Source organism: Babylonia areolata, chromosome 18, assembly GCF_041734735.1.
Source record: "Babylonia areolata isolate BAREFJ2019XMU chromosome 18, ASM4173473v1, whole genome shotgun sequence".
Lineage (NCBI taxonomy): Eukaryota > Metazoa > Mollusca > Gastropoda > Neogastropoda > Buccinidae > Babylonia > Babylonia areolata.
Window position 1 is genome coordinate 16,069,100 of NC_134893.1, and position 27,129 is coordinate 16,096,228.

Genomic DNA, 27,129 nt, shown 5'->3' on the forward strand with positions numbered 1-27,129 from the left:
CGAACGGCGAAAGAGACGATGTTAACAGCGTTTCACCCCAATTACCATCATCAGAATATTGCAAGCGGAAGGCTCTTATACTGAAGAAGTGAATGTTGACAAAGAATACCACAATTCTGACGACGGAAGCTAAAGGTTGGGTCATTCAGACACCCACAGGACATCCGAGGGGTCTGTGTAGAGGAGGGTCTGGGTTCGAATCTCGCTCTTGCCTTTTCTGCATAGTTTGACCAGAAAATCAAACTTAACGTATAGTCATTCGGATGAGACAATAAACCAAGCTCCCATGTGCAGCACACACTTGGCACACTGAAAGAGAACCCATGGCAGCGAGTGTTGTCCTCTGGTAAAATCATGTAGAAGAATTCCGTCCTGATAGGTACACAAATATATATGCATGCACTCAAGGCCTGACTAAGCACATTGGGTTATGCTGCTGGTCAGGCATCTGCCTACCAGATGTGGTATGGCATATGTGGATTTGTCCAAATGCAGTAACGCCTCCTTGAGAAACAAACTGAGAAAATGATAATGACAAAGTTGAAAACACGCACACATACATGCACACATATATATGAACCAGAATCAACTTTGTGCCAGAGATCGAGTCACACAAATCATTTGCCAATGGGAATTTATTTTTTATTTTTTATTTTATTTTTTTTTTTTATTAAAGTTACAGGTATAGTTTAAACAAAAATGTAAATGACTAAAAATGTTTCCAAAGGTAAATGAATCAGTTTACAATAATGCATATTCATTGCTTCCACAGTTTCTACATTCACTGGCACGGCATAAAAAAAAAGCATTAGAAAGTTTGTAAACATATATCAGCAGCACACGAGACACCACAGCTCACATCCCAATGAACCATCATGCTTCAGTGCTAAAGTAATCATAAATACTGAAAAGGTACAATTCCCTAGCTCATGTGGCATGTAAAATAATGTTATTCATCCATTTTCCCACTGCTATACCAATTGCTTCCCCTCAATATAAAATCATGAACGCACATACAAAAATTATACATTCTCACATAAATACATGCTTTACTGCGCGTGTGCACATGCACGCACGCGCGCACATGCACACACGGGCACACTCACCGTGCACTTGCGCACACTCGTGCACACAAATACCCAAACTGTGAATTTTTATGTGTAAAAAATGAACACTACTCAGTATGGCTTAATAAAATGGTACAGACTGAGACAATTCAGTGTTAAAACGCATATGACAAAACCAAGACCAGCTTCAAGACACACTGCCAAAAAATGTCTTTTCCTTAATTGAAAAAGAATTCAAACATCATACTTATAGAGCAAGATAGATATACAATTTAGCTCTTTTTATAAGAATTACTTGGAAGAGGAATCCAGCTTCGCTGCTACAACAAATTGATATTGGAAAGCACAGTGTATGTTTGCTGTCTCAACCCGTTATGCATGATGGTATACCTTCACCAAAAACCCAGAAAATAACTTCCATTCACTGTACAAGGAAGGAATTAACAGATGATTTGGAAGAAGGATGTACAGCAGTACAAGGAACTTGAAAACTTCGCTGTCATTACGTTACATGATAAAACAGTAAACAATTATAAGTAAGTCGCAACTTGGATCGGCTTAAAGACAAAGTGCTAGCCATCTCATGTTATCGAATGTTTAGACACAGAGACCGATGTGGCACCTTCCGATGTTTGGAAAAACGAGCTTGGTCACCTGATCGCCAGTAAGCCAGGACCAGGAAAACTAAGTCCTTGGAGTGATCGTGGCAGCTTGGCATCTGAATCGCTTATGTCAATTGAAAGTGGTTCATAGCAAATAAAGCCACAGAGTTTACAAACAGGTGGGTTTCCAGGTTGATTGGCGTTGGGCCCAGGAACCTGTGACATAGCTGTCCCAGCTGATCCATTGAGGTGGACATGGCCTGAGGAACAGGAGTACCAGTCCAGCGCTGATCCTGGAAACACACCTGTCATCCCGGGCTGTCCAAACCCTGCTGGGTGGAGGCCAGTCTGAGCCCGTGCCAGCATGCCTGGGTCATACCCATGGCCAGACACTGCTGCTGGGCCTGCTGGCAGCACGTGGGAGTGGGGAATGGGCAGTCTGCTCATCATACCGGGTGGCAGCAGAGCAGCCATTTGTCCCAGATTCTGATCTTGTGGATGTTTAACTCCACTCATAGCTGACTGCATGGCAACGTGCATTCCATGGATGCTTGGATGCGGCACGAGACCATGCATTTCAGTGGCTCTTGGATGCTCCGGAACATGCCCTCTGGCAATTGCATGCTGCATTTGAACATATGCACCACAGACACCTGGATACATCTGAAGATGTGTTCCACTGGCACTTGGCTGCATCGGACCATGCGTTCCGAACACACCTGGATGCAGTGGAACATGTTCTGCACACATTGTTTGATGCAGTGGAATATGTGTTCCACATGTGTTTTGATGCAGCGGAGCATGACCCATACTTGATTGACGTTGAATGTGCACCGCGCTCATGTTTGACTGTATTGGAATAATTGCGTCTTCAATAGTGGATTGCAGTGGAATCGCTGTGCCATCGAAAGGTGTCTGTTGAGGAACATGCATTCCATTTGACTGTAGTGGAACGTGAATTCCATTCGTATTTGGCTGCAGGGGGACTTGTAATCCATTCGCATTTGGCTGCGGTTGAAAACGCGTTCCATTCATACTTGGTTGCGGTGGAAAATGCATTCCAGTCACACTTGGCAGCGGTGGAAAATGAGTTCCATTTGTGCTCGGCTCTGATGAAAAATGCATTCCACTTGAACCTGATTCCGGTCCATTGAGCACCACACCCACACGTGGTTGTGATGAATGAGGAATTCCACCCATACTCGGCTGCAACGGACACTGCATTCCACGCATTCCATTTGACTGTAGTGGAACGTGCATTCCATTCATATTTGGCTGCAAGAGGGCTTGCATTCCATTCATACTTCGTTGCAGCGGAACAGGCATTCCTCCAGTTTCTGACAGTTGTGAAGCATCCTTTCCTCCTACACCTGGCTGCATTTCACCTGGACCCAATCCCAGTCCGTTGGATGCTCCATGTATAGCTTCTTGCACGGAACCATCTAACCCACCAGCACCCAAATGCTTATGACCAGGCATTCCACCCACATCATTCATATTCACGCGGGAAGCGGACGAAAACATACTGGCGTTTTCCTGTAATGGCTGAACAGGGGATTTTCCAAAGAGTTCCGTTTGAATTCTGGTTTGGAATACATCAAGTTCACAGGAACATTTTGTTGGTATCTTTGGCATGGTAAAATACTTCAAATGCGATATATTTTCGAAGAATATGGTGGTCTTTTCATTCATTTGTCTCACCATTGTTTCATGGTTTAGAAACCAAACAAGTGCACACCTGCAAGGAATGAGAAAGAGTTTGGGGCGAGATGACGGCGCAACATACGAAGAGGATACGTAATCTCTCTCTCTCTCTCTCTCTCTCTCTCTCCTGCATACGAACACACACACACACACACACACACAACACAACACAACACACACACACACACACACACACACACACACAGAGGCAAATAATTGTCAGCTGGCATAGTTATTCCAGCGTGAATGAGAACGCAATACGATATCCACTATTTTCTAAAGGAGGGTCAGATGCAGTTCATATCCTGTATCATGCCCATGCATGGTAGCCCCGATGTTCCTTTGGTGACCCAAGTACCTTCTTATACTGCTACGGATACAACTGTTGTTGTTGCTGCTGCTCAAACTACTTACGTTGAAGTACCACAACTGTTGTCATTACTAGCACTATCACCACTACGTCCAGTAGGCCCACCACCACTGCCACCTTTGTCATACAAATTGCAATCATTTCTCTACAACACAAGATGGTTTTGGTATGACGCAATTTTTGCGGCACTGACCATCACGCTATTGCCAATACTATCAGCAAACATCTGCCCACCGTTCACTTATTTGCATGCCAAGAATAGGCAGTCCGCTATACTGAGGCACGACGCAATTTTGTTTCTTATGCCTGCAACGCTTGTTGCCAAGAACAGGCAGTCCATAGAGACTACAAGACTTAGTTTCTTATGCCTGCTACACTTCTCTCTCTCTCTCTCTCTCTCTCTCTCTCTTGCATTCCGGTAGGACGTTCAACGGGCCCTTTGAAGGGCATGGAACGCAGTTAAAGTCAGGTTCAATACTCACCTAACCATTTTCTTCTCGGTTGTCAGAACCGACTGCCTGTTGGAGATTGTGACAAAACTGCACTTCGTGTAGCATTGCTCCACAGCCGAGGCCCCCACGTCCATTGGAATGTCTTCTATGATCACCCAGCACATTGTTTTTTTCAGTTGTGTGTCCTCGATTTAAAAACAAAATGCTGCTCTGAAAAGAAAAGGGGGAAAAGCATATAAAATAAAAGCCGGTTGTGCTTCTCGCTGTTTGTAGCAACATTTTTTTTCTGTTTGGGGCATCCATTTATGTGTCAGGTTAATTAGGGGCCATGGAGACCAGTCGACATTTCGGCAAATGGCACAGGTTATTATTGACCATGGAGACCAGTAGACATATAGTGGCACAGGTTAATCAGAGGGCATGGAGACCAGTAGACATATAGGCTAGTGGCATAGGTTAATTAAAGGACATGGAGACCAGTAGACATATAGTGGCACAGGTTAATCAGAGGGCATGGAGACCAGTCGACATATAGGCTAGTGGCATAGGTTCATTAGGGGGACATGGAGACTATTAGACATAATATTATAGTGGCACAATTAAGTGCACTTTTTTTTCCAGAAATGGTAATAACAATCACAAAAATGTTTAAAAGAGTAGCAAAATTAATACAAAAATATTTCCGCTATCATTCCCGTCTAAACTCTCCCAGTGTAAAAAATGGAAATCGGAGAGCGAGAGCAATTGGGATTGACAAAAAAGGGGTGCAACTGAGAAGGAACGGGGCGAGGGGGTGTGTGTGTGTTGGGGGGGGGGGGGGGGGGGGGGGGGGGGGGGGGGATGGGGGTGGAGGGGGTTGGGAGGGGATGGTGGGAGGGGGGGGGGGTCAAGCGGGACAGATAGACCAAGAGCAATACGACTGTCCACGCGCATGACTTAAGCATGACAAGATCTCATTTACCTCCTCTTTATTTTTTCCTAACAAAACAGTTCCGTTTGGAGATAGACTTGACTTGACTTGACTTGCTCGTGGCTGAGGCCTTGTTACAGGCCTGTTCACGTTCCAAGTTACTCAGCATGCGTGGCTAGCAGTTCCCTGAGGCCTATCGAATGCACGGAGGACCTGGAAACATTTCCTTTTCGCCCCCCTTAGCTGACTGAGTTCAGCTAAAATTGACGAAGTGCAAGGGCACAAACCTCTGGTAAATAAGTGAGAAAAGGTGTTACGTGCTTCAGTTTTATCAGAATAGTTGCAACATCCGATCACTTGAATGATGATTTCAAGTCACACATACAGCACTACTGCTGACTAAGAGAGATGGAATGGCAGATATGCGGTCACGAAATCACCAAGCGGCCACCCGAAAATGAACTTACTTGTAGTTTTATAATGCATTGCACATCGGTTGGGACGTTTTATGGGGTGGGTGACCCACTACTTTTATTTTTTTTTTTTTTTTTACTGCTTAACATCTGCTACTATCATTGCTGCTGCCATCACTATTGCTGCTACTACTGCTGCTACTTACTACGGTTGCTGCATCTATCCCCATCCCCGTTTTCCTTTAATACGACCAGCATCTCTCTCTCGGTCTCTGTCTCTGTCTTTCTCTTCACCCATTCTACCCTCCCTCCTCCACTCCTCCTTTCTCTCTGAGTCAGCTTTTCACAGGGATGTCAGCCTCTGCTGAACATGGAACCTGCCCCCTCTCATTCCTCAATGCTTCTGTCCCCCACACCCCGTCCCCCATTTATTTCTTCATCTTTTTTTTCTTTCTTTTTTTTTTTCTTTTTTTTTTCTTTCTTTTTGCTTCGAGGGCTGAATGTGAAAAAAAGGAAACTTTTTGCTAATTTTTCCAGTGAAGAAAAATAAATCATTCAAAGTATCCATTTCATGTACCCTTGTCATGAGCCCGCTCCCTTCTCTGTCTGTCTATCTGTCTCTGTCTCTGTCTGTATGTATGTATGTCTCTCTCTCTCTCTCTTTCGTCTACAGATAGAAAAAGGGTTGGAGAAGGTATTCGAATCGATTTCCGGATCTAAAAAAGAAAGAGGGACCCGATCCATTGACCACTTTAACCTCACCAATCCTCCGCCATAAATCATCAGCAACGATCTACTCCCCCCCCCCCCCCACATGCCCCCCATCCCCCCACTCCCCCTCCCCTCCTTACATACCACAGAGAGAGAGAGAGAGAGAGAGAAACGCTGCCGGTTGTCTTCACCCGCAAAGGAAATAAAAATTGTTATATTAACTTCTTCTCTTAGATCAGTTCCATCCCAACCCTCGTCCAGACTGCCAGCAGCCACAAGAAGATTAATTTTCATAAGACTTTTACAGATAAAGATGGCCTACCTTTATTGATGGCATCCACAGGAAAAACATACACGACACTGAAACATGAACCCAGCAAATGTTCCACGTTCTGTCCTCTTTCACGCCAAGACTCAAGCATAATGAGTTATAGGAATCCGATTTTTTGTTTTGTTTTGTTTCATGACTGAGTTGTATTTACTGCTTTCCATGTCTAAAGGAAAGTGACACATCTGTTCGTGTCACAATAGTGGAAGTAAAATAATTCACATTTCGCCGTTCTTGAAGCTTTTTTTCTCTCTCCCCTTTTAGTTGCTGGGATTGGCAGCGAGTGACATAGTAATCGGCACATTATGGACCCAGCAGGTTGCCAGTGTGTGTGTGTGTGTGTGTGTGTGTGTGTGTGTGTGTGTGTGTGTGTGTGTGTGTGTGTGTGTGTGTGTCTGTGTGTGTCTGTGTCTGTGTGTGTCTGTGTGTGTCTGTGTCTGTGTCTGTCTGTCACATGTCTGTGTCTCAGTGTATCCGTGTCCCTGTTTATGTGTCTGTGTCTGTAGTGTGTGTGTTCCGTGCCTAGCGTGTTTGTCAGTCAGTCAATCAGTCAGTCAGTCAGTCAGTCAGTGTGTGTGTGTGTGTGTGTGTGTGTGTGTGTGTGTGTGTGTGTGTCCGAGAGCGCGCACACGCGTGCTCATATCCAGGCAGTCGATAACTTCACCTACCAGGGCATCAAGCTCTCTCGCGCAGTGAAGTCAACAACAGGATCGCCAAAGCCAGCGGGAGACTCCGTGAGAACGTCTGGGAGCGGGGAGGACTCAGCGCTACCACCAAGCTGAAGATCTACTGTGCAGTGGACCATGACGCCAAACAGCCGGTTCAATCACTTCCACCTGAGCTGTCTCCGCAGATTCCTCCACATCAGGCGGCAGGGCAAAGTCCCCGACACGGAAGTCCTGGAACGAGCTGGCCTCTGCAACGTCAGTCTACATCCTCCTGCAGAAAGCCCAAGCCAGGTAGGATGGACATGTGGTCATAATGCCAGACAGTCAACTGCCTAAGCAGCTGCTGTACGGAGAACTGTGTCAGAGCAAGCGCTGAGTTGGAGAGCAGAAGAAGCCGCTACAAAGACTGCCTCAAAGCGTCCTTAAAAGACCTGGGCGTCGACATCAACACATGGTAGACGCTTGCTCTGGACCGTCCAGGTTGGCACAGCAAGATCACCACAGGTGCCCGTGCAGCTGAAGCCAGGCGCATCACCGAGGCGCAACGAAACTGTGCTCGCGGCTGTGCGCAAGGCCCGAGCATTATCCACTGCCACGACAGCACCCTTTCACTTGTGGGACACATGTGGGCGAGCCTTCAGGGCCCGGACTGGCCTCATCAGTCACCTCCGGACCCACAACCACCGATCTTCCATCTCAGTAATTTTTGAAGCCATGGTCATCTTCGATTCCGAAGGACGAACATCATTGCGCGCGCACGCGCGTTTGTTTTTGTTTTTGTTTGGTGTGTGTGTGTGTGTGTGTGTGTGTGTGTGTGTGTGTGTGTGTGTGTGTGTGTGTGTGTGTGAGTGATATACGTTGATATTTTCCTTTGAGTATATAGCTTTTGTACCTGTCCGCTAGCAAGTTGAGATTTGTGTTATACACCGTATCATATTAGTGTTCCTTTGTTGTTGTTGTTGTTGTTTTGGGGTTTTTTGTTGGGGTTTCTTTCGGGTTTTTTTTTCAATCCGCATCAGTTGTAAAGTTCCTTGGGCGTTTGAAGGCTCTATATAAATTTCCATTATTGTTATCAAGTTATCATAGTTGTCATTATTATTGCAATAAATATGATACAGATAGGTTGGGTGAGCGAAGTGTTTGTGGTACAGGGGATATATTCTGGCCAGGAAGGGTATGACACGGCATAGGCTTGTGTAAACCCCGGGGTTAAAGTAGCCTGGGCTACTTTATACGTGGGGTATAAACGAGCCAGGGGTAGAGTTCGGACTGTAAGTTATACCGGTGCGGTGTTATGTGAAAGAAAAGAGAGACTGAGGTGGCCGGGGGTGGCCCGGAGCCACGTACTATAAGTATTATAAGTCCGTGGCCCGGGGAAGACACACGGTAGACAAACATCGTGAGAAAAACAGCTGGGTCTTGCGCAAAAACTGCACGGTGAACAGCGAGGAGCTTTTCTTTTCTTTCTGTCTTTTTTTTTTCTCCTGCGCTGAAAGGCTATGGAGGCACGGTAAACAGCGAGGAGCTTTTCTTTTCTTTCTGTCTTTTTTTTTCTTCTGCGCTGAAAGGCTATGGAGGATATTTTGAATGCTCGGGCCGGTGTTGTTACTCCGTTCTACACACACACACTGCGGTGTGTGTGTGTGTGTGTGTGTGTGTGTGTGTGTGTGTGTAAATAGTTGCCAAGCTTAATTCCTATGCTGGTATCTATTCCGGCCTCCAATCAGTCACGAATATAGGCTGCGCGAGACGATTTAAAAAAGAAGAAAAGAAATGCCCTAAAACCTGAAAGGACTATCCTTTCTTTGACTGATAAGGTTTATGAGACGTTGGCCTACTGGGCAAGACTGACACAGAACTGTCTCGTTGGCATGACTGTCGGATTCACAAGCAGAGACTGATCCAGACTGACAACATTTCATTCAACTGTCTGTGCATTATCGCTCTGTGCTGTCGCGAAGAATGTGTGTGCTCCCGCACGCGTGCTCATGCGCGCGTGAGTAGCAAAATGACACGAAGTGCTGCGACGGAAATCCGGATCCGGACGTCACTCCGTGGTTCTTCGGCTTCCGGCCATTCGTTGATCTTGGACGGACGAGGGAATCGTGAAAAGAAAACAATAATGTATATAGGACGACAGTTTTGCAGTTATGAAGACTTAGAGGCAGCAGTTTCGGAGTACCAAGACAAGAACTTTGTTCGGCTCTACAAGCGAGACACACGAAGTATAGAAGCCACCAGAAGGAGAGGAGTTAAGAAGAAATACAACCCGAAGCTTGTTTACTCTGGCGTCAAGTACACTTGTGTGCATGGTGGAAAACTGTTTGTTTCCCAGACGACAGGTCTTCGACCGAACACGAAGTAAGTATCATCTAATTTTTAACGTTACTGATAGTCAATTTTAATCGAAAGAAAACCGAATTCCCAAACACGAAAAAATAATAGTTTTATCAGGATCCTTAATCTCTACTGAAGTAAAAAGTCTAGATCTGTCCGTTCTATCCGGCATTACCTTCCGGCACAAAAAAGAACACCAGTAGCCTGTAGATCTAGAGTGATATGGGAAATGGACACGACCAGTTTTGTCAGTTTTGTACGACATATTATGTGTCAACTCAAACTGTGTGTATTGCTCAGATGAAGTTCACTCGAGATAATCTAGTCAGTATAGCTCTAACTTTGTCCAAGTTAAAGTACTGATAGATCTGTATATCGCAGATTGCTTACTTGTCATGATGCTAATGCAGTGGAGCTCAACAAGAATATGAATTGCTCAATTAGCTATCAATGATTTGCTGGTAGATTCCCACCACACACACACACACACACACACACACACACACACACACACACACACATTCATATATGTTTTTTTGTGTTTTTGGTGGCATCTATGTAAAGTTTTATATCATGTTTCACAAGCAGTCATTTTTTGTTTAGTTGTTTTGGGGGGATGAACTTTGTACCATGTGTTCATGTGTGTGTGTGTGTGTGTGTGTGTGTGATAATTATGATTAATCAATATGTGCATGCATGCATTCTGCTTTCGTTATTCAGATCAATGAAACTGGAATGCCCATTCATGATCAGAGTCTCAACAAGGGATGATGGACAGAAGCTGATAGTCAGGGAAATGATCACTAAGCACAATCATGAAATTAATAAGGTATGTATGGAAAACAATCATGACGCCAATAAGGTATGTCTGTTGTAATACATGTTAAGAACACCTTGATACCTGAAATTGAAAATACATGTTCTTGTTTGTGCATGGGCTGCGACTCCCACATTCACTCGTGTATGAGAGGGCTTTTTTACCCCTACTATGTAGGCAGTTATACTCTGTTTTCCTTGGGAAAGATATGTTAATTCATAACTGTTTCTTGAAGAATTCATTTATTCATGTATGGTTTAGTATTTCAGACAAAAAAGTTGCTTTGGACATTTGTTAAGTATGTACACAGACCAAAGTTATTGTAATGATATAAGCAGTACATTTCAAACATATGTTAAGAAATGTATATATGCATACAACCTTTTACAGAACATGGTTGTAATTTGTATTTGTTGGCAGTTGTGGAAACATCAAAACATTGATAGGTATTTGCTATAAATAATATATTATATTCTTTCTACTACATCGCCAGCTTCAACCTGCTGATTATTCCTGTCATGCAGAGTTAGTGCATACTGGGTATTTCTGTGTTTCCATTACCCAGCACACACTGACATGGATTGCAGGGTCTTTAGTGTTCACACACACAAATAGTGACACACATAGACACACACACACACATACACACACACACACACACACATGCACACACATATACACACAAGCATATGCACACACACACATACACATGCACACATGTGCACTCACACACACACATCTGTCTATCTATATCTGTCTATCTATCTATCTTTGATGTATCTATCTATCTATCTATGTCTCTCTGTCTAGTCAGGCATCTTGACTTAATCTTATTGAATGCTAGGACTTGTGTGTGACAGTAGCACTACACTGCTGATTCCACAAAAGACATTTTTCATTGATGTTCCACTTGAGGCAGTCTTTGACACTTTACAGGAAGCAAATGTATTAAATTACATTTGATTGTGATTTGGACACAGGAAATATTTTAACCCACTCCTTTCTCAAGGCCTGACTAAGCACGTTTAGTTATGCTGCTGGTCAGGCATCTGCTTAGCAGATGTAGTGTAACAGACACATATGCATTTGTCCGAATGCAGTGACGCCTCCGTGAGTAACTGAACTGAAATTTAAGTTTGGAAAGATGAAGCTATGTTTGTTTTTCACTTTTTTTTTTCTTTTTTTTTTTTCTTCTGAAGTGGGATTTTGATTTTTATTGAACTCATTCTACCCTACAGCTACATACCTGCTACAACTCCCCTGGACCAGCACTACATGAGACCACTGCAGTAAAAACAGGGTAGTTCACAAAATCGGAGAAAATCGATGAAGAATTGTTGATTTAATCGGTCGAACAAAGCTTCTTTTTCATGCTTTCAGAATCCCTAAACAGTTTAGTTTAGAATGCCAACTGTACCAAACAAGAATAAACGAAATTAGAATAGTGTGTTGGTACAAGAATACCCGTACCTGGTCCATAGGGGAAGTAATCATGTTGCGAGTTAACTCGTTAGTACCTGGAGTGGAATGAGTTAATGATGACTGATAGCCCTGATCCCACCGCATCTGTGGGCTGGGTGATAAACAATACAGAATACTTTATTATCTCAACAAGAGAAATTCATTTGTGGTGTGAAACACATAAACAGTACATGAAAATCGCAGTCATATGACATGAAATGCATTAATGTCAACCTAGGGCAAATGCAATCAATAATCACAGGAGACAACAAAAGCAACAACAACAGAAACACTTAAAAGGTTACTTTCAGTAAATCATACATACATCATCACAACCATACATGTGTAAAAATAATCACAATTAAAGGATAGGCATAAAATAGCATACTAAAAGTAGACATAGACTTGATATAGTAACAATATGCAGTTCAACAGTACTTTGAGTTAAGATGTCATATTCCACGCACTTACACTCTAGCATTTGGTTTTTTAAATGTATTTTGGTTTGATTATGTTACTTGTCAGTATGTATTAATACTTCTGACCAAGTGATTTTAGCTTCCATATGGCATATGATTATAAATTCTTTAAATCATGAAAATGTTAATAATCTCATCGTGCACTGCCACAAGCCAAGTGGTACACAAGTTATATTCTAGTTTTTAAACATTGAGAATACAGCAGATATTTCCCCATTGTTTACCAGTTTATCATTCATGTGGTTTTGTGTTTTCAACAGGATCAGTATGAAGGCCACAGACTACCTGTCATCAGAATGAGACGTTATTATCAAAGGGAAGTCACTGAGCTAGATCCTGTGTCCACCCACGTCGGCAGAACGGAACACCCAATACAAGGGGAAGTCACTGAGCCAGATCCTGAGACTGTGTCCATACCTGTCACCAGAATGGAACACCAAGATCAAGGGGAAGTCACTAAGCTAGACCCAGAGACTGAGTACAGACCCATCATCAGAATGAACCATCAAAATCAAGGGGAGGTCACTGAGCGAGATCCTGAGACTGTGTCCAGACCTGCCGGCAGAACGGAACACCAAGCACAAGGGGAAGTTACTGAGCCAGACCCAGAGACTGTGTCCACACCTGTCATCAGAGTGAACCATCAAAATCAAGGGGAGGTCACTGAGCCAGACCCAGAGACTGAGTCCAGTGCGGAGACGTTGGCGCACAGCAGCCACCCCAGTGAATCATCCCAGCTGCCAGACAAAACGCTCAGGATCACAGTGTAAGGGAGCTGATTGGGTGCTAGTCACGGCTGATTGTTTTATTGAACAACAGTGTTTCCTTCTTCATATATATGCTCTTTGTTTTGCTGATGTTGTTATAAATATATCTGTCGTTATGTATCTTCAGTGCTGTTTAGTTACTTTAAAGAGGTATCTATTTTTGTCAGTTAGAGTAAGTAGTATTGTAGATTAACTGTACTACAGTATCTGTTTACTGTTTAGTCAGTAGTAGTACACAGATTTTGCTATCAATAATAGAAAGAATTTATCCAGAACACAAATATTGTTTGTTTATCAGAACCACAAAGTCACTGTGATCTTCATTCTTTCATTTTGCTTACAATGATGAAAATATCTCTCTCTCTCTCTTCTCTCTCTCTCTCTCTCTCTCTCTCCTTGTCCATATGATTTATTTAATTAGTCTATTTTTATCTATTTATTTCATTCCTCTTCAAGCATTTATGCAGAGTTTTTTGGTAATGATGGAAGGGTTCTTTGCTTGTTCCCTGTACTTTTTTTTTTTTTTTTTGTTTTTTTTTTAATTATCTTGTTATATGAATTTTTAATTTGGTCAGCCAGTGGTGGATAGCATCTGATCAGAGATTCAAGTAAAGACTACTATACACGACTCTCTCTCTCTCTCCCCTTGTCCATATGTTTTATTTAATTGGTCTATTTTTATCTATTTATTTCATTCCTCTTCAAGCATTTATGCAGAGTTTTTTGGTAATGATGGAAGGGTTCTTTGCTTGCTCTCTGCACTTGTTTTTTTAAATTTTTTTATTATTATCTTGTTATATGAATTTTTAATTTGGTCAGCCAGTGGTGGATAGCATCTGATCAGAGATTCAAGTAAAGACTACTATACACGACTCTTCATGTCAGTGCTTGTTTGCCTAACAATGCTGGGGTTGCAACAGCTGGGCAGAGCTAACCATTCATGCTTAAATACATTTGTGACTTCCCTTGCATCCTTTTGGGACCTCCAAGCATAAAAATGATGCAAAGATGGTATATTTGTGAGGTATTATATTAGCCAGTATGTAAATAACATTTTTTTTCTTCTTCGCAATTTATTCTGTTTTGTTTTCTCCCTTTTCCTTACATCAACCTTCTTCAGCAGGTTTTGGAAGTCATTAGAATGTGACTTTTCACTGCTGTGATTGTGAACACTGTAAAACTATGACCAGTCTCTGAATCACTTGCTACCGGGGATGATAGTTCACTGCCATAGCCAAAATATCTAACAAGTCCACAGGGGACAAAAGTGCACATGAGGTTAACAGGCAAATAACTGGTTACTCTGTTTGACTGAGAGAATGCAAATGGGTCTCAGTTGCGGTCTTTGAATGGTTATCATTGTCCTCCAAACATAACTGGTTCTCCCTTTGAGAGAATGCAAGCATGCCTTAGTTGTTGTCTTTGAATGGTTATTGTTGTCCTCCAAACATAACTGGTTCTCCCTTTGAGAGAATGCAAGCATGCCTTAGTTGTTGTCTTTGAATGGTTATTGTTGTCCTCCAATTATAGCTGGTTCTCCCTTAAATTAAAAAGATAATTCAAATGGGCCTCAGCTGTGCTGCTGTCTTTGAATGGTTATCATTGTCCTCCAGACACAACTGGTTCTCCCTTTAAGAGAACTCAAATGGGCCTTAGTTCCTGTCTTTGAGTGGTTATCATTGTCCTCCAGACATAACTGGTTCTCCCTTTAAGAGAACTCAAATGGGCCTTAGTTCCTGTCTTTGAAGGGTTATCATTGTCCTCCAGACATAACTGGTTCTCCCTTTAAGAGAACTCAAATGGGCCTTAGTTCCTGTCTTTGAAGGGTTATCATTGTCCTCCAGACATAACTGGTTCTCCCTTTAAGAGAACTCAAATGGGCCTCAGTTCCTGTCTTTGAGTGGTTATCATTGTCCTCCAAACATAACTGCTTCTCCCTTTGAGAGAATGCAAGCTTGCCTTAGTTGTTGTCTTTGAATGGTTATTGTTGTCCTCAAAACATAACTGGTTCTCCCTTTAAGAGAACTCAAATGGGCCTTAGTTCCTGTCTCTGAAGGGTTATCATTGTCCTCCAGACATAACTGGTTCTCCCTTTAAGAGAACTCAAATGGGCCTTAGTTCCTGTCTCTGAAGGGTTATCATTGTCCTCCAGACATAACTGGTTCTCCCTTTAAGAGAACTCAAATGGGCCTTAGTTCCTGTCTTTGAAGGGTTATCATTGTCCTCCAGACATAACTGGTTCTCCCTGTAAGAGAACTCAAATGGGCCTTAGTTCCTGTCTCTGAAGGGTTATCATTGTCCTCCAGACATAACTGGTTCTCCCTTTAAGAGAACTCAAATGGGCCTTAGTTCCTGTCTTTGAAGGGTTATCATTGTCCTCCAGATCTCTCTCTCGATCCTGCCTGGTATTATATATTTCATTTTATTTATTGATTTACTTTTGATTGACAGAAAACGAGAACCAGGATGTGCAGTCTCGGGTTCAGAAGGCTGGGTGGGCCGTGTGGCAGTGGTGACAGGCGCTTCGTCAGGTATCGGCGCCAGCGTGGCCAGAGCTTTGGTGTGTCTGGGTATGAATGTCCTGGGCTGTACTGCTTTCCCGGAACCTGTGCAGGTAAACATATCTGTTTTGGGCAGAGGTCACATTCTGCAGTCATGGTAGCTTTGCATGAAAGAATAATGAGGCTAGGAGAGTAAATGATTAACAAACAATGAAGATAAAGAGTTACTACTCTTTATTGTTGGTTGTTAACTCACTCAGTACGGCCAGTCCTCTCTTCTCCTCTACACAGACCCCTCAGATGTCCAGTGGGTGTCTGAATGACACAACCTTTAGCTTCCGTCGTCAGAATTGTGGTATTATTTGTCAACATTCACCTCTTCAGTATAAGAGCCTTCCGCTTGCAATATTTTGATGATGGTAATTGGGGTGAAACGCTGTTAACGTCGTCTCTTTCGCCGTTCGTATGGAGAGAGTTAATTATGACCGCTTTAATTTTATCTTTGTTTTTGTTGGTGGTGTGGTGGCGTTTTTGTTTCTTTGTATGTTTGTTGCTTGTTTGTTTTTTTTTTGGTTGTTTTCTTGTTGTTGTACGTTTTTATCCCATGCCCCGTTGTGAGTTGGGAGCTATTTTAGAAAATTTTTTTTATCTTTCTCTTTTTTTTTTAAAGTTTTGTGGATAAAAATCTTAAGTGCATCAGGAGTAAGAAAAATGAACCCTTTTTTTGCTTAATGAAATAAACTCATAAACAATATCTGTCTTACTGCAGCTAAAGAAAAGAAAACCCAAAAATAGAAAGAAAAAAAGAATTATTCTGGTATTGCGCTAAGATTTTTCAGGTAATATCCTTTTTTTTTTCCAGTTTAGTTATGCATGCGTGTGACTGACTGGTGTGAAAGCGATTTGATTTGTCTATGTACAAGATTTAGCACTATTTAGATACTAACTAATATTGTTATCATTATTTTCTTATGTTTTCCCAAAAGTCTGAACAAAGGGACCCACCTGACGAAGACACCAGAACTGTTCCCTGTCACTTTGTGCAGATTGACAGTGTTTGCTGTCGGTGCTGATGGTTAACTCTCTCCATACGAATGGCGAAAGAGACGACGTTAACAGCGTTTCACCCCAATTACCATCATCAAAATATAGCAAGCGGAAGGCTCTTATACTGAAGAGGTGAATGTTAACAAAGAATACCACAATTCTGACGATGGAAGCTAAAGGTTGGGTCATTCAGACACCCACTGGACATCCGAGGGGTCTGTGTAGAGGAGGAGAGAGGACTGGCCGTACTGAGTGAGTTAAGATGCTTTTCTGCCTGTACAATGTCTGTGAGGGTCTGGGTTTGGACCCTGGTCTGTGCCTTTCTTCCAGAGTTGTCTGGAAAATCAAACTGAGCATCTAGTCATTCCAATGAGATGATAAAGTAAGAACCCATGGCAAGAAAAGGTTTATTTATCGGCCGTAGTTACTTTCGTTTTCTCCGCATAGGCGGATAGTAGTTTGCATAGGACAGGAATGTCAGACCCCTGCCGGAGTCTGCACTTGTGGGTCACGGTTTGTATGTTATTTAATCGTAATTTTAGATAGAAAATTTCCTTTTCATGGCGAAAATCTGGAGGAAAATCTGAACACTGTGATGCCTTCTTGAGAAATTGAAATTGAAACTGAAACTGAGCTTGCTGTGGTTTTCAGGCCTTAGCACAGGAACTGGAAGATGAGAGAGGTACCTTGACGGCAGTGCGTTGTGATGTGAGCAATGAGGGAGAAATGAAGGCGTTGTTCAAACACATTAGAGCAGACCCCTTGCTTGGAACAGTGCACGTGATGGTCGCCAATGCTGGGATTGCCCATGAAGCACCTCTTCTAAGCGGAGAGACATCTGAGTGGAGAGACATGCTGGATGTCAGTAGTTTTCATTTGGCCAACATCATTTATATATATATATATATATATATATATATTTATATATTTATATATATGAATATGAATAAATAAATATGTATCTATATATATATATATTTTTTTTTTTTTACCTGGCATTTTTGTGTTTTGATCTTTGTTTCTGGTTTTTGTTTTGTTTTGTGTTCAGTTGCATTTTGGCAGAATTGCTTTTATGTCCAGGTTCATTTGCTAAGCTACTGGATTTAGGCTTGAAGAAAAATCTGTTTGTGAATTCATGTTCAGGAGCAGAATGAGAGAGAGAGAGAGAGAGAGAGAGAGAGTGTAATAACAGTAACAACGAAGCTAACAATCTTACAAAGTTAAAAGAATATTGTTCATATTCATTGTCAAGCAGAAATAGTTTGCATGAGCTGGGAGGTAAGAAAATGGAAATTGAAACTCAAGTTTTTTTTAACCTTCTTCTCACACTGAATGTGGGTTGGTAAGAGATTATTATGTAATTATGTGTATCTTATTTTACTTCATGTAATTTATTTTCCCTCAAGGCCTGACTAAATGCGTTGGGTTATGCTGCTGGTCAGGCATCTGCTTTAGCAGATGTGGTGTACATGGCATATAAGGATTTTTCTGAACGCAGTGATGCCTCTCTATTGTCTGGTATGCCTGCTTCATCCATTCAGTCCCTTCAGCGCATACAAAACTCTGCTGCCCGACTCGTCCTCAGAAAGAAAAGATCTGAGCACATCACTCCTCTTTTGCAACATCTCCACTGGCTCCCTGTCTCACTTCGAATAAAGTACAAGATCAGCACTCTATGTTGTAGATGCATTCACAAAACTGCCCCTTCCTATCTCTGCGGCTGCCTTCACCTCTACACTCCATCTCGCTCACTACGATCGGCCTCGGATCCACTCTGTTTACGCATACCCAGATTCAAACACTCGACTGTTGGCCGCCGTTCTTTCTCTGTTTCTGGACCTTGCGATTGGAATGAACTTCCTTTTTCGCTTCGTCAAGTCTCCACACTCAGCTCTTTCAAGTCTGGCCTTAAAACCCACCTCTTCCCAAAATAGCCTCCCTTGCCTGCCCTTCCTTGTCTTTAGTTTCTACGGTATTAGAGTTATGCATGCGTGTGAATGACTGGTGCGAAAGCGCTTTGATTTGTCTCTGCACAAGATCCAGCGCTATATAAATACCATTATTATTATTTATTATTATTATGCCTCCTTAAGTTACTGAACTGAACTTGTGAAATTCAGGCTGCTCTTACTATGGAGAATGTGTAGCCACAGTGCAACATCACTGTTCTTTTTTTTTTCTATCTCCTTTTTTTTTCTGCTTCTGAGGGTATTTGTTTTTACTATCTCAGTAGAATTTTTTACAGAATTTTGCTTGGGACCACCCTTTTGTTGCTGTAGGTTCTTTTTTGTATGTTAATGCATGCTGTACATGGGACCTTGATTTATTGTTTTATCCGAAAGACTTGCACCCAAACCACCACAGAAGGTCTGGCGGAGGGGACACTGAGTAAAAATCCTAGTCTGTTTGTAGGTATCCAACCTTTTCTTTTTTTAATCATTAATTTTGGGCTGAAATTTTGTGTGACAGCCAATTAGCCAAGTTCAGTGGAGACTAAGTGGACATGATTAATTGTCAGTGTTATTCATGGGAACCTTAGAGAAATATATATATATAAAAGAGAGAGAGAGAGAACGAACGAACGAACGAAATTTTATTTTACGAGGGTAAAGGAGTAAGCACAAAGTACTTGTTTACATCCAGCCGTCTGACCATAAATAATAATTGGAAAAAAAGCAACAAAGCAACAAACAAACAAAAAAAACAAACAAAAACAACAACAACAAAAAAAAGCGAGAGTCAATTCACAACACCAACGTCAAAATTGCATAAGCATGTGCAAACATAAACATAGAACTTATGTACAATACAATATCGCGATAGATGAATAACAACGAGGACAATAGGGTAAGGGCGTGGTGGAGAGTGGAAGGAAGAATGGACAAGGGGAAGAGTAAAGAAGGTAGGGGAGGCTGACAGCAGACAGATATAGTGACAGTGGAGAGACATAGAGACTGACAGGGGAGGAGAGAGGCGAGAGAGAGAGAGAGAGAGCAGAACCTTTCTTTTTTAATTTTCATGCATTCACACTGATAATGGTTTATTTTCTTTCATCACAGGTCAATGTCCTTGGTTTGATGATCAGTGTCAGAGAAGCTGTTCGTCTCATGGAAGAAAAAGACGTCAACGATGGTCACATTTTCTTGATAAACAGGTATAAAACTCATAGTCTGGTTTCTGTGAAGAAGAGGAGCAGTTCTGGAAGTGATGGACAAGACTGATTTTTTATCTCAGAAATAGCAGCACAGGAAAAATAGTGTCTCTGTCATAAGTGATGGCCTAGAGGTAACGAGTCCGCCTAGGAAGTGAGAAAATCTGAGCACGCTGGTTCGAATCACAGCTTAGCTGCCGATATTTTCTCCCCATCCACTAGACCTTTAGTGGTGGTCTGGACGCTAGTCATTCGGATGAGATGATAAACCGAGGTCCCGTGTGAGGCATGCACTTAGCACACGTAAAAGAACCCACAGCAACAAAAGGGTTGTTCCTGGCAAAATTCTGTAGAAAAATCCACTTCAATAGGAAAAGCAAATAAAACTGCATGCAGAAAAAAAAAGAAAAAAAAAGGGTGGTGCTGAAGCGTGGTGACGCGCTGTCCCTGGGGAGAGCAGCCTGAATTTCACACAGAGAAATCTGTTGTGATAAAAAGAGAAATACAAATACAAATAAGTTGATAGCATCAGACTTTTTGAAGTTGACACTTGTGTCAAGAACAAATGGAGAGGGGGGGTGCTTTTTAAACTGAAGAATACCTCCTAGCTTGGAGTTTTTGCTTAACAGTCCTATTACACCACAGTTAATTGTTTTTTAAACATTTTTTTTCTCGGAATACACACAATGTAATAAAAAGCAGTATAATTACATACTATTTCAGTATATTCAGTGACATGCTCTTCAGAAACACCCCAGTCTGTTCATTAAGAACAGCTCTGCACGGTCTCTGGAGGAGAAGCAGACGAAGATATATTGTGGTTGATGCTAGATAGCTGGTACAGCTCAGTGGGGTGAGTGCTGGACTTGTGATCCTTGTGTTCATGGGGTTTCTTCTTCTTCTTTTTTGTTCATGGGCTGCAACGCCCACATTCACTTGACAATACAAGAGTTGGCTTTTACATGTATGACTGTTTTTACCCCACCAAATAGGCAGCCATACTCTGTTTTCAGGGGTTCCTGGGGTTTGATACTCTACTGAGTTGTTCAGTTCAGGGAGATTTTTCACTTGAAGTTAACCTTGGTTCTAACACAGTTCCCTTGAAGTGTTTCAAATAGGACTGAACACAGACAAATAAGTGATGCACACACACACACACACACACACACACACACACACACACACACACATACATACATGTATGCATGTGCACATATGCAGACACAGACACAGACACACACAGACATACACAGTCATGAGCACTTACACACACACACACACACACACACACACACACACAAATACAGAGAAACAGTTGTTTTTTTTTCCCAATGTTTTCATTCATATTTCACATTATGACAGGCATACAGATATATATTGAATAAGCACACACACTTATATCACTTAAAGTAGGTATAAGAAAAATTGGAAACTACACACGTGTGTGTGCATGCACACACAAACACAAACACAGACACACACACACACACACACACACACACTTGTGTGCGCACACACACACACTCTCTCAGTCTTTCTCTCTTTCACAAAAAGCAGCTACAAATGAGAACAGTGTAATTTTTCCTTCACTATTGCACAGTTTGCTGGGATGCAGAGCAGTGTCCAACAAAAACTTTCACTTCTACACAGCAACCAGGTTCATGACCACAGCTCTGACAGAGGGAATCCGCAACGAGCTGCGAGAGAAAAACACCAACACCAGAGTTTCGGTATCAGACTTTGGATCCTGTTCAGTTTGTTTGCTTGTTTGTGTATGTACATGAGTGTGTGTATTTGTACATACAGGTCTGTAGGTGCATATGTACTTTTATGCATGTGTGTGTGTGTGTGCATGTGTGTAGATATGGAGAGTGAGGCCTCTGTGTGTGTATGTGTGTTTATGAATGAAGCAGATCAGCTTGAGTGGGTGTATGTAAACGTATTAAGTCTTGCAAAGTTTTAACAGAATCGCATTCCCTGAATCATTTTAAGGTAATTAAACTATTTTTCACTTATCATTTCAGTCAGTCTGTACAACTTTAGTCAGCAGAATGCTGTACACTTAAGATAAATGTGCTGTTATGTTTGCTTTTGAAAGGTGCACCAATATGTAAGTTTCATGCTTTGATCAAGCAAAACAGTTTTGTTATCAAAAGATATTTTGGGGGGGTAGAACTTTGATCAAGCAAAACAGTTTTGTTATCAAAAGATATTTTGGGGGGGTAGAACTTACCTCACATAACACAGGTTTTGTCATAACTTGTGTCAGACTCACTCTTCTGTGAGTGAGAACAAGTGAAGAGGACAGAGAAGCAGGAATAAAGCTTAAGTTGCTTGTTTTCAAGATAGCTAATTGCCAGTACACACATATAGTGCACATGGATGCCACATACAGGCACATGAACGTAGACAAGTGATGACATGTACATCCGCTTGTTGTTGCATTTCAGCTGCTAAAGACACATGCACAAGCAGGTACACAAACACACGCTGTCACCTGTACACACACACACACACACGTATATATATATAATATATGTACACTCTCTCTCTCTCTCACCCAGTCATTCATCGACATGTTTTACAAGTGTCGTTCAACATGATAACGGAAGGAGTGTTTTACAAGTATGCTATGCACTGAAGAACACTTACTATAGGTCAAGCAAATGAAGTTACACACACACACACACACACACACACACATGCACATGCACACACACATGCACACAGAGTAAAGACAAATCTGTGCTGTTCATGATTCAATAGGAAAAACAAATAAAACTGCGCGCAGGAAAAAAAACAAAGGGGGGTTGGGGGGGGGGGCAAGGGGGGGGGGGTGGCGCTCGCAGTGTAGTGACGCGCTGACCCTGGGGAGAGCAGCCTGAATTTCACACAGAGTAATCTGTTGTGACAAAAAAAATGAGAAATACAAATACAGATTCACTGGAGAACTGTAGTTTTGTTTGATTTTGTTTCTCAGGCCATCAGTCCTGTGACGACTGACGTGTTCAACAGGATGAACCATGATCCCAGCAGAGCTCAGCAGTTCGTGTCTTCCTCACCAGAGGAGGTCAGCCCACAGTTGTTTTTTTAGTTGTTGTTTTGTTTTTGTTTTGTTTTTTTGGTTGGTTATTTGTTGTGGAAATCATCATTCTTGCAGACCAATGCCAAACTGAAAATCTACATATCAAATGTCTGTTCAGTCCTCTATACATATCAGAAACCTGGGGACAAAAAAAAAAAAAAAAAAAAAAAGGTTGGCTTTGCTTATTTGAAGGATGTGAAATGTGGGAAAGGAGACAAAAACAGAAGGCATGACATGGAAAGATCAAGACTGAAATGACTTGACGATTTTGTTGTCACCTTATGTTCCAGCTGGAGTGAAGAGGATTAAGCGAGTAACTTTGTTGTTGTTATTGTCTTTATTGTGAACCATTGAAAGATGCGCTCTTTTACGTAACTATTGTACACTGCAGGGCTGGCCTATTGTCAGTGAGAGAGAGAGAAAATAAAAATATTCTGTTGGGACATGGAGATGTGTTTCTGCACTTCAAGAGGCATGGTTTGTGTTTGTCTCCACAGTTCCTGGAGGACAAGCACATAGCAGAAGCAGTTGTCTATGCCCTGACTGCTCCGCCCCATGTGCAGGTGAGTAGCATCCACCCTGAATGGGGGATACAGGTGTAACAGCCTGTTTGTACCCCTGTTGGTTTTGGGGGGTTTTGCTTGTTGTTTTTGTTTTGTTGTTTTTGTTTTTTGGGTTTTTTTAAACCATCTTGAGTAAAATTGTCAGAGACTGAGGACTGTCCAAGGTTTGTTTATATGACTGTTGTAGCACCTGGTTTTCTTTTCAGGTTCTATGGGATTGATATTGACAGTGTTCTCAGTGTTGATATTGCCTTGTGCAGTTGGCAAGGCTATAAGCAACAATGATGATGATAATGATGATGATGATAATGACCAAGCAGTTTGAATTCAGTTTGTGAAATAATGAGTGAACATGAAAGAGTGTTCTGTGTACAGTGCGCTTTTTACGAGCTGTGGAGATTTAAATTGTGGTTAATTGCTGCCTGACTGGAAACTAGTTTAGGAGAATTTATGGACACCATGTATAGTTTTAATTTAACACATCTGATGCAGTAGTAAATAACGTTTGGTAATACTGTGTTCCAGGGCAAAATTTTATTTCTCTGGTAGATTCACTGAATGGTTTAGTGGTCAGTCATTTATTGAGATATCTGAGATTAAATTATTTTTTTTCTATTATACCCTTGGCAGTGATGTGATACTATAATTATTTGATGTTAATAATTGTTGTGAGAATGGATATGCTTTTTTTAATGACCGTTTGGGAATATAAATATACATGTGACACATCTTTATGTTTTAATGAACTAACTTATGGTTTACATTTACATTTACATTGGTTTTATGCAAAGGTCAGGCATCTGCTCCTTTTCTTCCCCCCAAAAGCACATGTAGTATATATGGATGAGCCCTCATGCTTTGATACCTTGATACTGAAGCTAACACTGACCAAAGGCCGATTCCCAAGTCCATCCCTGTGTTAACGTCTGACTGTTTTGCTTCCGCATACAGGTGAATGACATTCTGTTGAGAGCAACACAACAGAGGACGTGAGGCTTAACTCTCTCCATACGAACGGCGAAAGAGACGACATTGACAGCGTTTCATCCCAATTACCATCATCAAAATATTGCAAGCGGAACGCTCTTATACTGAAGAGGTGAATGTTGACAAAGAATACGACTGTTCTGATGACGGAAGCTAAAGGTTGGGTCATTCAGACACCCACTGGACATCCGAGGGGTCTGTGTAGAGGAGAAGAGAGGACTGGCCGTACTGAGTGAGTTAAGGTGATGCTGAACACTTGCAGTGCCCCTTCAGCCACAGTTCTCACTAAGACCACAGAGTGAGTGACCTTACCACTGAATCTTTCAGGCTGTTTGAATGTTGAGTAAGAAATTAAGGGAAATCTATCAGCATAAATTATGTTCATTGTTACTGAGTTACTTTGTTGGCATTGAAAGTGACTTTGACTCAAATCATCAGTCTGTTTTTTTTTGGTTTTTTTGACAAGTCTATTTTGTTGGTGGTGTTCAACAATAATGTGACATTTTTTATCAGATGAGTTCTCATAGCAGAAAATGTGTGTGTGTGTGTGTTGTGTGTTTGTGTGTCTCTGTGTGTGTGTCTGTGTGCATGTAAGTGTGCAATAACAAGATTGGTGCATTAGGTTTTGATCACCAAGACCCATCAGACGCCTCCTTTGAATCTTGGCAGAAACTAGCGGGTTAAGGGCGGTAGCTTTTTTCTTTCTAATGTCCCAGATCAGAATGTGTGAAACCTTTGATGTGATTTTTTAATTTTTGTAACTTCAGGTACATTGCATATTTTCATGAGTGTCAGCTGTTTTACTGCAGTCTCCCAAGTCAACATATGTACAGATTGCTTGTGCCTTAATTAATCCCTTTTGGGTGAAAACACATACAGAATATCAAACACTCCTGTTAAAGATCCAGTAATCCATGTCAGGGTAAGGATGGTTATGGAAATATAAAGATACTCAGCATGCATACCCCAAATATTGAGTATGGCTGCTTAAATGGCAAGGCAAAAATAGTCATGCATGTAAAAGCTCAATTATATGAGTGAATGTGGCAGTTGAAGCCCACTAATGCAGACGAAGAAGTAAAGCTCGATCCATTTATGTATAATGGTTTTTTTTTAATTTGTTTGTTGGTAAGTGTTGATTGAATGGTGACAAATTGTTCTTTCATGTACATAATTATTGTTTTGGAGATGGAATAAAATGATGTTACAGTTTAATGAAAAAAATGTGTCTTATCTTCATGACTTGACTTTCTGCTCAACATTGAAGTACTGAGCACCCACTAACACAGTGCTGAATGCTGACACCTCCCTTCTACACTGTATCTCCTGTCTCTCTTCCTCTCTTCTCACCTTGTGTGCATTCTGGCATGTTTGAAAAACAAAAGACAACTGCCTAAATGCCATGAGCATGCCAACGCCACTGAAATGAACAAAACTTTATTTCATACGAAATTCTGAATTGATTTCCAGTGAAATTCAAAACAAGTTTCTCCTTATGAAAATCAAATCTGATTTCTTTTTTTCTATAAATATGATTTCTCCATTTGAATTTCAACACTGTTGACATTCAGGCCTCTCTCTGTTGGATATGTTGCTGCCACTAACCATTGCTGACATTTCTTTAATTCTCTTTGTTTTTAAAAGAAAAGACATTGTAAGTGACCTTATTTCCTTATATGTCAAGACCTTTTTTTGTTAATATTTTTCCGGGGACAACGCAGTTGCTGCCTTGGATTCTTTTACATGCACTGATTGTGTGCGTGTGTGTGTGTGTGTGTGGTTGTGTGTATGTGTGTGAGCATGCGCATGTGAGCATGTGTGTTTGCATTTGCCTGTATGAATGTGCGTGTTTCTTTACACATGGCCATACTAGAGTGAGAGGGTTTGTGTATGTCTGCAGTGTGTTTGCATGTATGTGAGTGTGTGTGTGCATGCGTGTGAATGTGAGTGTTTGTGTCTGTGTCTGCAAGTTGTGTTTTTGATTGTGTTAGTATGTATTTTAGTATGTCTTGTGTGTTGTGTGTTACATATGCTGTGTACATGTGCATGTTCGTAAGCATGTTTGTGGGTGTGTGACGTGATGTAGTGAGGTGTGATGTTTGATGTGGTGTAGTGTGTGGTGAGGTGTATGGAGTGGTGTGTGATGTGTTGTTGTGTGCTGTGGTGTGTGTGCTGTGTTGGTCTTTGGCGTGGTGTGATGTTTGTGTAGTGACTTGTGGAGGTGTGTGTGTGTTGGTGGTGTGGTGTATGTATGGTGTGCTGTGGTGTATGAAATGTGTGGTGTGATATGTGTGTGTGTGTATGTATCATGTGGTGTGATGTGTGTGTGTGTCAACATTCCAAGATAATCAAGCATTGCTAACATCATGCTGATTTGGCAGCAAACTTTTTTTTAATTACACATCAGAAAAAAAAGACAAGTACAGATTCACACACAAAGCATCTTAACTATAGTAACACAGTCAACAAAGGTTTAGCATAAACACAACAGAATAATCTGAAGACTTATAAGCAAAGCCAAATTTGTCAAAACTGAGAAAACTAGAAATAATATTGATAATCTCCAAAATTGTGCTTTTAGGGGTGTGGTGGGGTGGGGGAGTTCAGACTGATGCCAAGACAAACACAGCTTTCGTCAGTACAATGACGCAACTAGCAACAACAACAAAAACAAATGAAAAGTGAGAAAAAAATGCATAACTGAAAATG

General features: G+C 41.6%; 1 protein-coding gene across 3 annotated transcripts; it reads left to right on the top strand.

The window, feature by feature from the left end:
- The first annotated feature begins 8,979 nt into the window (after nt 1–8,979).
- Nucleotides 8,980–25,629, top strand: LOC143292519 (uncharacterized). Of its 3 annotated transcripts, XM_076602881.1 has the most exons (11): nt 8,983–9,586; nt 10,283–10,391; nt 12,580–13,085; nt 15,538–15,700; nt 17,286–17,495; nt 19,694–19,788; nt 21,386–21,515; nt 22,766–22,855; nt 23,368–23,433; nt 24,385–24,429; nt 24,658–25,629. In XM_076602881.1, exons 1-10 carry the CDS (start codon nt 9,234–9,236, stop codon nt 24,424–24,426), a joined length of 1,764 nt encoding a protein of 587 aa, XP_076458996.1. In that variant the 5' UTR covers nt 8,983–9,233; the 3' UTR covers nt 24,427–24,429; nt 24,658–25,629. The 3 variants fall into 3 exon arrangements, 2 of the variants coding, with proteins under 2 accessions (XP_076458996.1, XP_076458995.1); XM_076602880.1 differs by having other exon boundaries at nt 24,385–25,629; XR_013056657.1 differs by lacking the exons at nt 24,385–24,429; nt 24,658–25,629 and having other exon boundaries at nt 8,980–9,586; nt 21,436–21,515; nt 23,368–23,437.
- The last annotated feature ends 1,500 nt before the right edge of the window (nt 25,630–27,129 follow it).

Bases quoted from the DNA above. Each gene is read 5' to 3' on its own strand.
- LOC143292519 (XM_076602880.1), top strand. From the start codon at position 9,234: ATGACACGAAGTGCTGCGACGGAAATCCGGATCCGGACGTCACTCCGT. The intron at 10,392-12,579 runs GTATGTATGGAA...TGTTTTCAACAG, and splicing joins ACAATCATGAAATTAATAAG to GATCAGTATGAAGGCCACAG. The intron at 23,434-24,384 runs GTGAGTAGCATC...TTCCGCATACAG, and splicing joins CTGCTCCGCCCCATGTGCAG to GTGAATGACATTCTGTTGAG.